This window comes from Manis javanica, chromosome 4, assembly GCF_040802235.1.
Source record: "Manis javanica isolate MJ-LG chromosome 4, MJ_LKY, whole genome shotgun sequence".
Classification (NCBI taxonomy): Eukaryota; Metazoa; Chordata; class Mammalia; order Pholidota; family Manidae; genus Manis; species Manis javanica.
The window spans coordinates 159,049,022-159,064,741 of NC_133159.1; the positions used below are offsets into that span (position 1 = coordinate 159,049,022).

Consider the following 15,720-nt stretch of genomic DNA (forward strand, 5'->3'; position numbering starts at 1 on the left):
ACAGGCACAGTCGCAGGGGGGCCATCAGGTGAGAATTTGGGGATCAACAGAGGTGAGGCTCAGAACCTCACCCCCCCTGCTTTGAGAGAAATCTTCTGCATCCGTGGATGTCTTGCTGCCCTTGTCTAGCCTGGATTAATACTTAGTCCATAGGCACACACCTGATCATCTGATCATCTACATTTGCCTTCTTACAGCACTAAACTATGTTTTCTACCTTTATCTTGCATCTACCTACCACTTCAGCATTTTATTAAAAATAAAAATAATAATAATAGTAGGAGAAATGTGGGATCAACATATAGATCAAGTACAAAAGTCAAACGAATATTCGTATTTGACCTGATTGTTTATAGGTCATATTGCATGATCAAAACCGAAAGTTTCTGTGATGACTGCCCTTGTACTGTTCACCATGTAAGAATTTATTCACTATGTAAGAATTCGTTCACCATGTAAGAACTTGTTCGTTATGCTTCAGAAGATTGGAGACTGACGAGAATTAGGCTTGAGATGGATTAATGATTGTACATTGAGCGTTGACCCCCCTATACTGAATTTTATTGTTGTTAACAACCATTTGATCAATAAATATGAGAGATGCCCTCTCAAAAAAAAAAAATAAAAATAAAAAAAAAAAATAAAAAAATAAAAAAAATAAAGCAAAAAATAAATAAATAAATAAATAAATAAAAATAAAAATAATAATAATAATAGGAGAAATGTGGGATCAACATATAAATCAAGTACAAAAATCAAATGAATATTCATATTTGACCTGATGGTTTATAGGTCATATTGCATGATCAAAACCGAAAGTTTCTGTGATGAATGCCCTTGTACTGTTCACCATGTAAGAATTTATTCACTCTGTAAGAATTCGTTCACCATGTAAGAACTTGTTCGTTATGCTTCAGAAGATTGGAGACTGACGAGAATTAGGCTTGAGATGGATTAATGATTGTACATTGAGCATTGACCCCCCTATACTGAATTTTATTGTTGTTAACAACCATTTGATCAATAAATATGAGAGATGCCCTCTCAAAAAAAAAAAAAAAAAATAGTATCTAAAAAAAAAATTATCTGAGAGATATGTCAAAAAGATGGTGGCATGAGAGGTGAGACAGAGGCTTCCTCCTAAAACTGCATATAATATGAAAATATAATTAATACAACTAATCCTGAAAGAGCAACAGGAAAGAGGGCTGCGTCAGACTGCATACACCTGGAGAAAAGAGCAGAGCTCACGAAAAAGGGTAACGTACCAAAGCTGTGGCCCGGTGGGACCCAAGCCCTTCCCCCTACCCCAGCTCACAGGTGGGAGGAAGAGAAACGGAGTGGAGGCCTGGGACTGCTGAATACCTAACTCCGGAGATCTGCTCTGGGAACACAAACCTACATTTCATGGTGCTTGCATGGTACTCTTGTGATTAGGAGGTTGGAAAGCTAAGACAGGCAGAATACCTGGAGAGACTGAGATTCCAGCCACTTACGGAAAGCAGGGATCCATATCCGGCTGCTCTGGGACAAAAGAAAGGCGGGCAGTCTGAGAGACTTCCTAAAAAGGAAGCCCTTAGCAAGAGGGATGCTAAAGGGGCAAGGATTGCATAGAGCTTACTGCTCAGGAGAAAGGACAAGGAGACAAATTTGTCTGGGTGCACTCTGCCTAGCAGGTTGGGAGCTTTCACCAACTTCAGGTGCTCTACCTCCCTGGCTGGCTACACAGCTCCAAGGACCCCCTCCATAATACGCAGCCTACTGCGCCTTTCTCCTGGCCAGCCACACCTGGCTCACAAACTGGCAAACCCTACCCTGGCATTAGGCCAGCCAGAGGGAAGATCTGTCTACAGCAACTACAAACGCAAAGCACAGAGGCTTATACCTGTGTGCTTGGTCCACTGGTTCAGGCAGTGGAGACAGGCATAGCAGCTGGGAAGCAGGAAACAGCTCTTTCCTCCCCCCAGGCACCAATACCACTCCCCTGTGACCCCTGACGTTGCTTCAGGAGCTGAGCAGCTCCAAAGAGTAAAGCTTCTCAACACTAGAGGGTGCCTTATACAAATATGAAATGCTTAAGTAACCTGGTTTAAAGTAAAATTATTAATACAACTCCTGAAAAAGATTTAAATGACATCGACCTCATGAATCTTCCGGAAAGGGAGTTCAAAATAAAAATTATTAACATGCTCGTGGAGGTAATGGAAAGATATTCAAGAACTCAGGAATGAATTCCGGTTGGAGATCCAATCACTGAAGAGCACAATGGAGGGTATTAAAAGCAGATTAGATACAGTGGAGGAGATGATAAATAGAGACTAGAGAAGAGGAATAAAAAGACGCACAGGCAAAGAGAGAAAAAAAGGATCTCTAAGAATGAAAGAATATTGAGAGAACTGTGTGACCAATCTAAATAGAACAATATTTGCATTATAGGGGTACCAGAAGAACAGAGAGAAAAAGGGATAGAAAGTGTCTTTGAGGTGGTAATTGCTGAAAACTTCCCCAATCTGGGGAAGGAGATAGTCTCTCAGGCCATGGAGATCCACAGATCTCCCATCACAAGCGACCCAAGGAAGACAACCCAAAGACATACAGTATTTAAAATGGCAAAGATCAAGGATAAGGACAGACTATTAAAAGCAGCCACAGAGAGAAATGAAATTAAATACAAAGGAAAGCCCATCAGGCTATCATCAGACTTTTCAAGAGAAACCTTACAGGCCAGAAGGGAGTGGCATGATGTATTTAATGCCATGAAGCAGAAGGGCCTTGAGCCAAGATTATGTTATCTGGCAAGATTATCATTTAAATTTGAAGGAAGGATTAAACAATTTCCAGATAAGCAAAAGCTGAGAGAATTTACCTCCTACAAACCATCTCTACAGTCTATTATGGAGGGACTGCTATAGATGGAAGTGTTCCTAAGGTTGAATAGCTGTCACCAGAGGTAATAAAACCACAGTAAAGAAAGTAGAACAGCTAATTACTGAGCAAATGCAAAATTAAATTAACTATCTCCAAAATCAATGAAGGGATAGACAAAGAGTACAGAATATGATACCTAATATATAAACAGTGGAGGAGGATGAAAAAGGAAGAGAAAAAAAACCCCTTTAGATTGTTTGCAATAGCATATTAAGTGAGTTAAGTAAGACTCTAAGATAGTAAGCAAGTTAACCTTGAACCTTTGCAGGCTTTAGATTTATGGTTACCAATGGCAATAAGTACTTACCTATCAATAATCACCCTAAATGTAAGTGGACTGAATGCACCAATCAAAAGACATAGAGTCACTGAATGGATAAAAAAACAGGACCCATCTATATGCTGCCTACAAGAGACTCACTTTAAATCCAAAGACATACACAGACTAAAAGTGAAGGGATGGAAAAAGATATTTCATGCAACTAATAGAGAGAAAAAAGCAGGAGTTGTAGTACTTGTATCAGACAAAATAGACTTCAAAACAAAGAAAGTCACAAGAGACAAAGAAGGACATTACATAATGATAAAAGGGTCAATATAACAAGAAGATATAACCATTATAAATATCTATGTGCCCAACACAGGAGCACCATGTGAAACAAATACTAACAGAATTAAAAGGGGAAATAGAAGGCAATGCATTAATTCTAGAAGACTCCAACACTCCACTAACTCTGAAGGACAGATCAACCAGACAGAAAATAAGTAAGGAAACAGAGGCACTGAACAACACATTAGAACACATGGACCTAACAGACATCTACAGAACTCTACACCCCAAAGCAGCAGAATACACATTCTTCTCAAGTGCACATGGAACATTTTCAAAAATAGATAATATACTAGGCCACAAAAAGAGCCTTGGTAAATTAAAAAAGATGGAAATTGTACCAACCAGTTTCTCAGACAACAAAGGTATGAAACTAGAAATAAAGTACGCAAAGAAAATGAAAAACCCCACAAACACATGGAGGCTTCACAACATGCTCCTAAATAACCAATGGATCAATGACCAAATAAAAATACAGATCAAGCAATATATGGAGACAAATGACAACAATAATTCAACACCGCAAAATCTGTGGGATGCAGCCAAGGCTGTGCTAAGAGGAAAGTATATTGCAATACAGGCCTACCTCAGGAAAGAAGAACAATCCCATATAAGCAGTCTAAAGTCACAATTAACTAGAAAAAGAACAAATGAGGCCCAAAGTCAGCAGAAGGAGGGACATTAATAAAGATTAGAGCAGAAATAAATAAAATCGAGGAGAATAAAACAACAGAAAGAATCAATGAAAGCAAGAGCTGGTTCTTCGAAAAAATAAACAAAATAGATAAACCCGTAGCCAGACTTATCAAGAAAAAAAGAGAGTCTACTCACATAAACAGAATCAGAAATGAGAAAGGAAAAATCATTATGGACACAACAGAAATACAAAGAATTATTAGAGAATACTATGAAAAATAATGTGCTAACAAACTGGATAACCTAAAATAAACGGAAAACTTTCTAGAAAAATACAACCTTTCAAGGCTGACTCAGAAAGAAACAGAAAATCTGAACAGACCAATTACCAGCAATGAAATTGAACTGGTAATCAAAAACCTACTTAAGCACAAAATCCCTGGACCAGATGGCTTCACCGCTGAATTTTATCAAACATTTAGTGAAGACCTCCTTAAAGTTTTCCAAAGAGTAGAAGAGGGAATACTTCCAAACTCATTCTATGAGGCCAGCATCACTCTAATACCAAAACCAGCGAAAGACACCACAAAAAAAGAAAATTACAGACCAATATCCTTGATGAACATAGATGCAAAAATACTCAACAAAATATTAGCAAACCAAATCAAAAATACATCAAAAAGATCATCCATCATGATCAAGTAGGGTTTATTCCAGGGATGCAAGGATGGTACAACATTTGAGATTTCATCAACATCATCCACCACATCAACAAAAAGAACAACAAAAACCACACGATCATCTCCACAGATGCTAAAAAGCATTTGACAAAATTCAACATCCATTCATGATAAAAACTCTTAACAAAATGGGTACCTCAACATAATAAAGGCCATATATGACAAACTCACAGCCAACATTATACTTAACAGTGAGAAGCTGAAAGTTTTTCCTTTAAGATCGGGAACAGAACAAGCATGCCCACTCTCACCATGGTTATTCAACAAAGTACTGGAGGTCCTTGCCACGGCAATCAGACAACACAAAGAAATAAAAGAAATAAAAGGCATCCAGATTGGTAAGGAAGAAGTTAAACTGTCCCTGTTTGCAGATGATATGAAATTGTACAAAAAAACCCTAAAGAATCCACTCCAAAACTACTAGATCTAATATCTGAATTCAGCAAGTTGTGGGATACAAAATTAATATGCAGAAATCTGTGGCATTCCTATACACTAACAATGAACTAGCAGAAAGAGAAATCAGGAAAACAATTCCACTCACAGTTGCATCAAAAAGAATAAAATACCTAGGAATTAACCTAATCAACGAAGTGAAAGACCTATAGTCTGAAAACTACAAGACACTCATGAGAGAAATTAAAGAAGATACCAATAAATGGAAACACATCCCATGCTCATGGCTAGGAAGAATTAATATTGTCAAATGGCCATCCCACCTAAAGCAATCTACAGATGCAATGCAATACCTATCAAAATACCAAGAGCATTCTTCAACAAATTAGAGAAAATTGTTCTAAAATTCATATGGAACCACAAAAGACTCCAAATAGCCAAAGCAATCCTGAGAAGGAAGAATAAAGCAGGGGGGATTATGCTCCCTGACTTCAAGTTCTACTACAAAGTCACATTAATGAAGACAATTTGGTACTGGCACAAGAACAGACCCATTGACCAATGGAACAGACTAGAGAGCCCTGATATAAACCCAACCATATATGGTCAATTAATATATGATAAAGGAGCTGTGGACATACAATGGGGAAATGACAGCCTCTTCAACAACTGGTGTTGGCAAAACTGGACAGCTACATGCAAGAGAATGAAACTGGATTATTGTTTAACCCTGTACACAAAAGTAAACTAAAAAATGGGTCAAAGACCTGAATGTAAGTCATGAAACCATAAAACTCTTAGAAGACAACATAGGCAAAAATCTCCTGAATATAAGCATGAGCAACTTCCTGAACACATCTCCTTGAGCAAGGGAAACAAAAGCAAAAATGAACTCATGGGACTACATCAAACTAAAAAGTTTCTGTATGGCAAAGGACACCATCAATAGAACAAAAAGGCATCCTACAGTATAGGAGACTGTATTTGTAAATGACATATCTGACAAGGGGTTAACATCCAAAATACATAAAGAACTTACACACCTCAACACCCAAAAAGCAAATAACCCAGTTAGCAAATGGGCAAAGTATATGAAGAGACAGTTCTCCAAAGAAGAGATTCAGATGGCCAACAGACACATGAAAAGATGCTCATCATCACTAATCATCAGGGAAATGCAAATTAAAACCACAATGAGATATCACCTCACACCAGTAAAGATGGCCAGCATCAAAAAGACTAAGAACAACAAATGTTGGCAAGGAGGCGGAGAAAGGGGAACCCTCCTACACTGCTGGTTGGAATGTAAGTTAGTTCAACCATGTGGAAAGCAATATGTAGGTTCCTCAAAAAACTAAAAATAGAAATACCATTTGACCCTGGAATCCCACTCCTTGGAATTTACCCAAAGAATACAACTTCTCAGATTCAAAAAGACATATGCACCCCTATGTTTATCACAGCACTTTCTACAATAGCCAAGATATGGAAGCAACCTAAGTGTCCATCAGTAGATGAATGGATAAAGAAGAGGTGGTACATATACACAATGGAATACTATTCAGCCATAAGAAAGAAACAAATCCTACCATTTGCAACAACATGGATGGAGCTGGAGGATATTATGCTCAGTGAAATAAGCCAGGCGGAGAAAGACAAGTGCTAAAGGATTTCCCTCATTTGTGGAGTATAACAATGAAGCAAAACTGAAGGAACAAAATAGCAGCAGACTCAGAGACTCCAAGAAGGAGCCAGTGGTTACCAAAGAGGAGGGCTGTGGGAGGGCAGGTGGGGAGGGAGGGAGAAGGGGATTGAGGGTTATTATGTTTAGTACACATGGTGTGGGGGGGTCATGGGGAGAACAGTGTAGCACAGAGAAGGTAAATAGTGAATCTGTGGCATCTTACTACACTGATGGACAGTGACTGCATTGGGGTATGGGTGGGGACTTGATAATATGGGTAAATGTAGTAACCATATTGGTTTTTCATGTGAAACCTTCATAAGAGTGCATATCACTAATACCTTAATAAAATTTAAAAAAATATTATCTGAGAGTTTTTCTGGGTCAGGAATACAGGCACAGTCAGTTTAGCAGAGTGCCTCTGACTCTTGTTCTCTCCCAAGGCTGCAATCAAGGCAGTCATCTCAAAGGTTGACTGAATGCAGACTCCCTCCCAAGTTCATTTAGGTGGCTGTTTGCAGACCTCAGGAGATCAAATTCCAAACTCACTCATTTGCTTTTTGGTAGGTTTCAGGGTCTAGCTGGTGCTGACCGGAGACTTCAGTTCCTTGCCACATGGGCCTCTCTCTACAGAGCTACTTAAAATGGCAGTTTGCTTCCCCCAGAGCCAGACCCCTGAGAGAAAGTAGAGCAAGACAGAAGTCACAGTCTTTTTGTAACCTAATCTCCAAGTGACATTCAATTTCTTATGCAGTAGTCTATTGTTAGAAATGAGTCACTAGGTCCAGTTCATACAGGAGAAAAGACTACACAAGGGGGTGAATGCAAGGAGGCAGGGATTATCTGGGGGCCATTTTAGAGGCTGCCTAACACATTGAGATGATCACGTGTTTTTTGTCCTTTTCATTCTAGAGGGCAGTAAATCTTACCAGCAGTCTATTTTTTATATGGCTCACAAGTTAAGAATGGGTTTGATGTTTTTAAATGGTTGACAGAAAATATAAAGATACTATTTCATGACACAAAAAGTTATATGAAACCTCAGTTCCCAGAAATAAATTATACTGGAGCACAGCTATACTTATTGGTTTATATATTGTCTATGGCTGCTTTTGTAAAACATAGGCAGGGTTGAGTAGTTGTGAAAGAGACTGTATGACCAATGAAGCCTAAAATATTTACTATCTGGCCTCATATAGAAAGAGTTTGCTGACCCCCATTTTACTGTACTAATTATGAGATATTACATTAATTGATTTTCAGATATTAAAGAGATAAATCCTATTTGGTGTTGTCCAAAATTTTTTCATATGTTACTGGATTCTAAAATTTTCCCAAGTATTTTTACATCACTGTTCCTGAGGGATACTGAGGAGCTGATTTCCTTTTATTGTGATGTCTTTGTTTGGCTTTGGTATCAGAAAAATACTGGCCTCGTAGATGAGTTACAAAGTCTTTCCTCTTTTATTCTGTGAATGAGTTTGAAGATTAGTATTATTTCTTTAAATATCTGATGGAAACTACCAGTGAAGCCATCTGGGCCTGGAATTTTCTTTATGGGACAATTATTTTAAAATTTTATTTTGATATCATTAATGTACAATTACTTGAACATTATGGTTACTAGACTCCCCTGATTATAAAGTCCCCCCCCACATACCCCATTACAATCACTGTCCATCATCATAGTAAGATGCTGTAGAATCATTACTTGTCTTCTCTGTATATACTGCCTTTCCCGTGTGCCCCCCACCCCACTACATTATGGGTACTAATCGTAATGCCCTGTTTTCCCCTTTATCCCTTCCTTCCCACCCATCCTCCCCAGTCCCTTTCCCTTTGGTAACTGTTAGTCCTTTCTTGGGTTCTGTGAGTCTGCTGCTGTTTTGTTCCTTCATTTTTTTCTTTGTTGTTATATTCCACAGAGGAGTGAAATCATTTGATAGTTGTCTTTCTCTGCCTGGCTTATTTCACTGAGTATAATACCCTCTAGCTCCATCCATGTTGTTGCAAATGGTAGGATTTGTTTTTTTCTTATGGCTGAGTAATATTCCATTGTACATGTATATGTACCACATCTTCTTTATCCATTCATCTACTGATGGACACTTAAGGTTGCTTCCATTTCTTGGCTATTGTAAATAGTGCTGCGATAAACATACGAGGGCATATGTCTTTTTCAAACTGGGTTGCTGCTTTCTTAGGGTAAATTCCTACTAGTGGAACTCCTGGGTCAAATGGTACTTCTATTTTAAGTTTTTTGAGGAACCTCCATACTGCTTTCCACAATGGTTGAACTACTTTACATTCCCACCAGCAGTGTAGGAGGGTTCCCCTTTCTCCGCATCCTTGCCAAAATTTGTTGTTCCTGGTCTTTTTTATGTTGGTCATCCTAACTGGTGTGAGGTGATATCTGACGGTGGTTTTAGTTTGAATTTCCCTGATAATTAGCAATATGGAGCATCTTTTCATGTGACTGTTGGCCACTTGAATTTATTCTTTGGAGAACTGTCTGTTCAGCAATTCTGCCCATTTTTTAACTGGCTTATTTGCTTTTTCTTTGTTGAGGTGCGTGAGCTCTTTTATATAATTCAGATGTCAACCCCTTATCAGATATGTCATTTATGAATATATTCTCCCATACTGTAGGATGTCTTTTTGTTCTACTGATTGTATCGTTTGCTGTACAGAAGCTTTTTAGTTTGATATAATCCCTATGGGACAATTTTTAATCACTGAATTTACTTGTTATAGATCTATTCAGAATTGTCTGGCTTTTTTGAGCCAAATTTCGTAATTTGTGTTTTCCCAAGAATTTGTCCATTTCAGCTAGGTTGACTAATTTATAAGTATAAAGTTACTTGTATTGCCTGATAATCCTTTTAATCTCTGTCTTTTGGGATGGGTACTTAAGTTCTCTCCTTCATTCCTGTTTTTAATAATTTTTGTTTTTGCTCTTCTTTAGCCAAAGTTTGTCAGTTTGGTTCATCTTTTTTCAAAGAATCGGCTTTTGGTTTCATTGATTTTATTACCATTTTTCTGTTTTGTATTTCACTGATACTCAATCTCATCTTTAGTATTTCCTTCCTCTGTTTGCTTTGGGCTTAGTTTGGTCTTCTTTTCTAGTTTCTTAATGTTGAATGTTGCTGCTCATTTGAGCTCTCATCTTTTTTCTGATGTAGGAACTCAGACCTACACCTCTGCTAAAGCTGTATCTCATAATTTTGGTAGCTTTTCATTTTCACTCAGAAATCTTTTATTAAAAAATTTCTCATGATTTTTATCTTTTAACTAATGTGTTATTTAGAAGCATGTTGCTTAATTTCCAAATAATTGGGGTTTTCTCAGATTTTGCTCTGTTGTGCATCTCTAAGTTTAATTCTCTAGTTCTGGTCAGAGAACATATTTTGTAAGATTTCAACCTTGAATTTTTAAAAGCTTGTTTTGTAGCCCAATCTGTGCTCTATCCTGGAGAATGTTCCAACCTGTAAAGAACATTCATTCCATAATCAGTGGGTGAAATGTATTTGTATAGCATGCATTTTTCCATCTGTTTACTTTTAACCTATATGTATCTTTCAATCTAAAAAGCATGTCTCTTGTGGATAGCATGTAAATTGGGTCTTACTTTTTAATCCATACCGACAATTTCTGTCTTTTGGGTGAAGTGCTGCATCTGTCTACATTTAACTGAACTATTGGCTGGATTTTGTCTCCTATTTTGCTATTTTTTTTTGTTTGCTTCATTTTTTTTGGTTTGTTTTTCTGTTTCTCTTTCTTTGTTTTCTTGTGTTAAGAGAACTGCTTAAATTCCTGTTGATTTTTTATAATTTTTGAGTTATTTTCTTATAGTTTGCTCACAGATTACAACATGTTATCTTTTTTTTCTTTAAAGCTATCATTGATACACAATCTTATAAAGGATTCACAAATACTGTGGTTACAACATTTACCCATATTATCAAGTCCCCTCCCCCATACCCCATTGCAGACTGTCCATCAGCATAGTAAGATGCTACAGAGTCACTACTTGCTTCTCAGTGCTACACTGCCTTCCCTGTGACCCACCTACATTATGTATGCCAATCAAAATGCCCCTTAATCCCCTTCTCCCTTCCTCCTCACCCAACCTCCCCAACCCCTTCCCTTTGGTAACCACTAATCCCTTCTTGGAGTCCCATCCTTTTAATCTCCATATTATCTTTAGGGTTTTCTTTTTAAATTCTTGAGCATACTTATAATTGCTATTTTTTAACTCTTCATTGGTCAATTTTATAATCTCTGTCCTTTCTGGGTCTGTTTCCATTGACTGGCTTTTCTTCTGTTCCTCCTTTGGTGTCATTTCCTGAATTTCTGAATGTCTTGTAATTTTTTTTTGCATGCTGGGAATTTGTACGCTACATTGCTGAGTGCCTAGATTTTGCTGTCTTTCTTTAAAGAAGGTTGAGTTTTGATTTGGCAGGTAGTTAAGTTAGCTGTAGGTCAATTTGATCCTAAATTTTTTCTTTCAATCTTTATTAGAACAGGTCTAGTTTAGCTCAAGGTGTTACCCTTCTAAAGTCTCTATTAAATGTTCCAAGGTGTTCAATAAGCTTTCTCCATTTGGTGTAGTTAGAACTTCTCCCAGCCTTATTTAAGTTCTGGCAGTTTTTCATTTTACCAGTAATTGCTATCTTTCTCTCTTTATTAGATGTTCCTTACCCAGCTTTGTGGAGTCTCAATATATGTATATGTAGTTCACTGTTCAGTCAAATCTATGTAGATTTCTGTAGCCCTTTTTTGAGTAGCTCCCCACCTTTCCAGACACAAATTTCAGCCAATCTGTTCTTCTTGAACTCTAATCTCTTTCTTTTCAAATAAACCAGAACTTTGTGCTTTGATTTCCTTGTGCCATTATCTGGAAAATGCCACCAAGTAAGGGAACCACAGGGCACTTCATTTGTTTCTCAGTCCTGTGCTACATGTTGTCCAACATCTCAAACTGATTGTTTTCTATGTATTGTACAGTCTTATAAGCTGTTTATAGCAGGAAGGCAGTTACTGTCATGACCAGAAGCGAAGTCTCCATCTTCAACTTTTAAATTTTGTATCTTTTTCTTTTATACTATATTTAAAATACTGCATTTCTAAAATCACTAGAGCAGGCAAAAATCTAAACACTGACCAGTAGTTATTTGATGACTTTAAGGTATTAAGTTTTTTATGGAGTGACAGTTAAATGTGCTTATGTTAAAAGCTTTTATCTGTTAAACATGCAAATTTACAGATTAAATAATGTCTAGGATTCTTTTTCAAAATATGATAAAATGAGAGAGGGCAAGTGGGTATGGGTATAAATGAAAGAAGACTAGTCATGAAGTGAAAATTTCTCAATTATCAATTTGAAGGTGGGTGATGGGCTCACTATACTATTTTGTCTATTTTGGTACATGTTTAAAATTTTTCATAAGAAATAAAAGTCAGAAGTAATATCTCTGTGTGGTTACAGCTCCAACTTGATATGGCTGGGTTCATGTGTTTTATTTATTTTCAATTTTTAGGAGCTGCTTTGGTTTCTTTTTGACTTGATTCATGTTTTAATTATATAAAATATCTACATGGCTATTAAAGTAAAATTCTAAAACATCCTTCAGAGGTCTCCCTTTTATCCCTGCCTCTGTGTTTTCTCTCTCTCCTGCAAGTAACCATTTTTCATTCATTTTTTATTATCTTTCCACTGTTTCTTTCTGCAGGTTATAAATAAATATGGATATATATTTGTATTATGTCCCTTGGCCCTACCAAAAGTATCTTATTTATTATACAAACTCTTCTACAGTTTGCTTTCTTAACAGTATGTCCTACAGATCACTCTAGAGCACTGTAGAGATTCTTCTCCTTATTCCTTTGAATTAACCAGTTATCTATTTACACACATTTGGGGTTGTTTGTCTTTTGCTGTTCACAAGAATGCAGTATTTGTTATTACAAACAGTAAAAATGAATAAAATTGCATTACATTTTTACTTGTGTATCTTTGGTATATAGGATAGATTCCTAGAAAAAGTGTAACTTATATGTCATGATGCCAAGTAGTCAAATTCTTAATCTCTGTAATATAAGTATTCAAAGGAAAAAAATAAACAAGTAATTGTCTAAAGTAAATATAGGGCTACTGGTTTAAAGTTATAGTTGTGGGAGGGGTTAGTAAATTTGTACTTCATATTAAAGGTTTACAAACCAATCCACAGGAATAATACTTGTTAGCAGAATTAATAGCTACAGTCCCTGTCTTTCAGATACTTTCTTTTATTAAAAGTTAATGTTTGTTGTGACCTCAAAAAAAGGAATTGAATAAATAAAAGTATACCCTGTGCTTGGAGTATCTTCCACTTTCCTGCATTCAAGCAATTTGAAAGATCCCATCTCTTCCATGAGGCCTTTTTTTTTTGGTATCATTAATATATAATCACATGAGCAAGACTGTGGTTACTAGATTCCTCCCATTATCAAGTCCCCACCACATACCCAATTACAGTCACTGTCCATCAGCATAGAAAGATTCTATAGAGTCACTACTTGTCTTCTCTGTGCTATACTGCCTTCCCTGTGCCCCCCCAACCCTGTTATGTGTGCTAATCATGAGGCCTTTCTCAACAGGAAGATTCAGTGAATGATCCTAGCCCCTCCCTATATAAACATGCTTCCTTCACCTGCTTCATTTCACCTCACAATAGGCAACAATATGCCTACATGACATTTAAATGTTATTTGATAAGTATTATTACCAATAGATACTTGGGCTGGATGTCTTTTATGGCTACCTTCTCTGTCTACTCGGTCTGTGACAGTAAGCTTTCAAGGATGAAGGATTGTTTTCTTTCTTTTACATTTATATGTGACTGACACAGACACTGTACCGTTAAAGAGTCATTTAATAAGTGTTCTCAATACTAATTATCTATCACAAGCTATTTACATCTTTTTATAGAATTATCATTCACCATGTCTTTTGAATGACAGCTACTAGCAACTTCTTGAAATATAAGCAGTCCTAGTAATTTATAAATATCTGTACTGCATACTCATTGACTACAATTTTTAAGTTTTGTTTAAAATCTCAAGATAGTCATGTAATTGTAGATTAATGATACCAAAATTAAAAAAAAACTACACATTTTAATAAATAAATTCAATAAAGAATGATAATAATGCAAAAAAAAAAAATCTCAAGATAGGATTTGGGTCAAATTCCATTTCTACTTTAATTTACTCTTTTCCTTTTAAAATATCTTTCCTCTATAAATCCTGAATAAAACTTGCTAAATATATTTAATAGCCTACATTTAAAGCTAGTATAGGCTGGACACAAGGAGCTATGACCAAACCTTCTAAAACATAAAATACTTACGCATCTGTAGTCTTTGTACATCCATTTAGATTCAGTACTTCAATGTTCCTGCAGTTTTGTGCAAAGGTCCTTTGCAGGAAAGGAACAAAGAAAAAGGTTTGAAATGGGCAAAATTCTAGGCATTAAGAAATATGTATTAGGTAATAATGGGTGCTGGTACAAAAGTAGTTGAAAATTACAAATAAATTAATTTCAACCATAAACTTTTAAACATTGATCTTTTTGTCAACCAAGGTTAATATTATCCTAACTTTGAGTAAATGAAAAAAAATTTACTCAAAGCTCCAAAAGAACCGTTTATGATATGGGGAATTTGGTTTGGGGGAGCACTCGTTTGATTCTCAAAACTATGCATCCCACTACTGGATATTTTTGTGTTATAAGCAATGTATGTGTGTTTGGGTTCAGGATAGCTTAGGAATATGGAAACTATTTTAGTCTGTTCTGGGTGAGATGGTGCTGTTCTTTACCTGAGTCATGCAGATCAATTTATCAATAGCTATGTTCTTACCTTAATGCATTGTCTCCTACTCCAAGACATCCACGAAGACTTAACTTTCGTAAAAAGCCCCCACATCTTTTTGAAATATTCTCCACTACCCGGCCCTGTAAAAAAAGACAGATAAATGAAAATAAAGGCTACCACATTGCTTCTGAAAAAAAAAAAACACATCCTTATTTTTAGTAATTTATAAGGAAGGGGCTTCTACTTGCTTTAAAGACCTAATTAATTCAATTGGAAAACTTCAACTTATTGTGAGAAAGCTTTCCCAATTAATCCATCCACTTGAAACACGCCTAAACCCTGTATATTTATTTGTTTAATTTGTAAGATACTCTGTATTTGAGGAAATGGTGCTCTAGTTCTCTTATGCCACTGTAGTAATAGAAACTGCCCTCTTGTTTAACTGAAGCTACTGAGGACATTAATTCACTATACAGAAGGACATTAACTCATTATTTTTGTGTTCTTTCCAAAGTGTTTACTATAGTATGCTAAATACAGCCTCAAGACTCAATGAACACTTAACAAAAGCTTGCTGAATGACTTTGTAGGCCGTGTCACTTTAAGCATTTACATCCATGAAGATTATAGAAAAAAAAATCTCTCCCCACCAAAAATAATTCAATAAATTACTATGGTTTCATTGTTCTTTAGTTCTCCATAAAAACTATGTGTAGGCTCCCCAATGTTCATCTCAAGAAGAATTTATGCAAATATCATCCCCTGACAAGTTAACTTTACTTAGTCTTCAATAAACAAATATAAAAAGACTTCCTTAAAATGAGCAAGCACAGGTTCGCATTTCCACAACAAAAATAAAAATGAAACTTT

The 15,720-nt window shown here is 36.3% G+C and overlaps 1 protein-coding gene across 6 annotated transcripts in view; it reads right to left on the reverse strand.

Moving 5' to 3' along the window:
• FBXL20 (F-box and leucine rich repeat protein 20) overlaps nt 1-15,720 on the reverse strand; it is a 142,669-nt gene that overhangs the window by 29,654 nt on the left and 97,295 nt on the right. For all 6 annotated transcript variants that reach the window (XM_073235549.1, XM_073235550.1, XM_073235545.1 and 3 more), the window contains 2 exons: nt 14,896-14,990; nt 14,385-14,453 (listed from right to left, as the gene is read on the reverse strand). In XM_073235549.1, the coding sequence (XP_073091650.1) occupies nt 14,385-14,453; nt 14,896-14,990 (164 nt within the window). The remainder of the gene's footprint in view (nt 1-14,384; nt 14,454-14,895; nt 14,991-15,720) is intronic.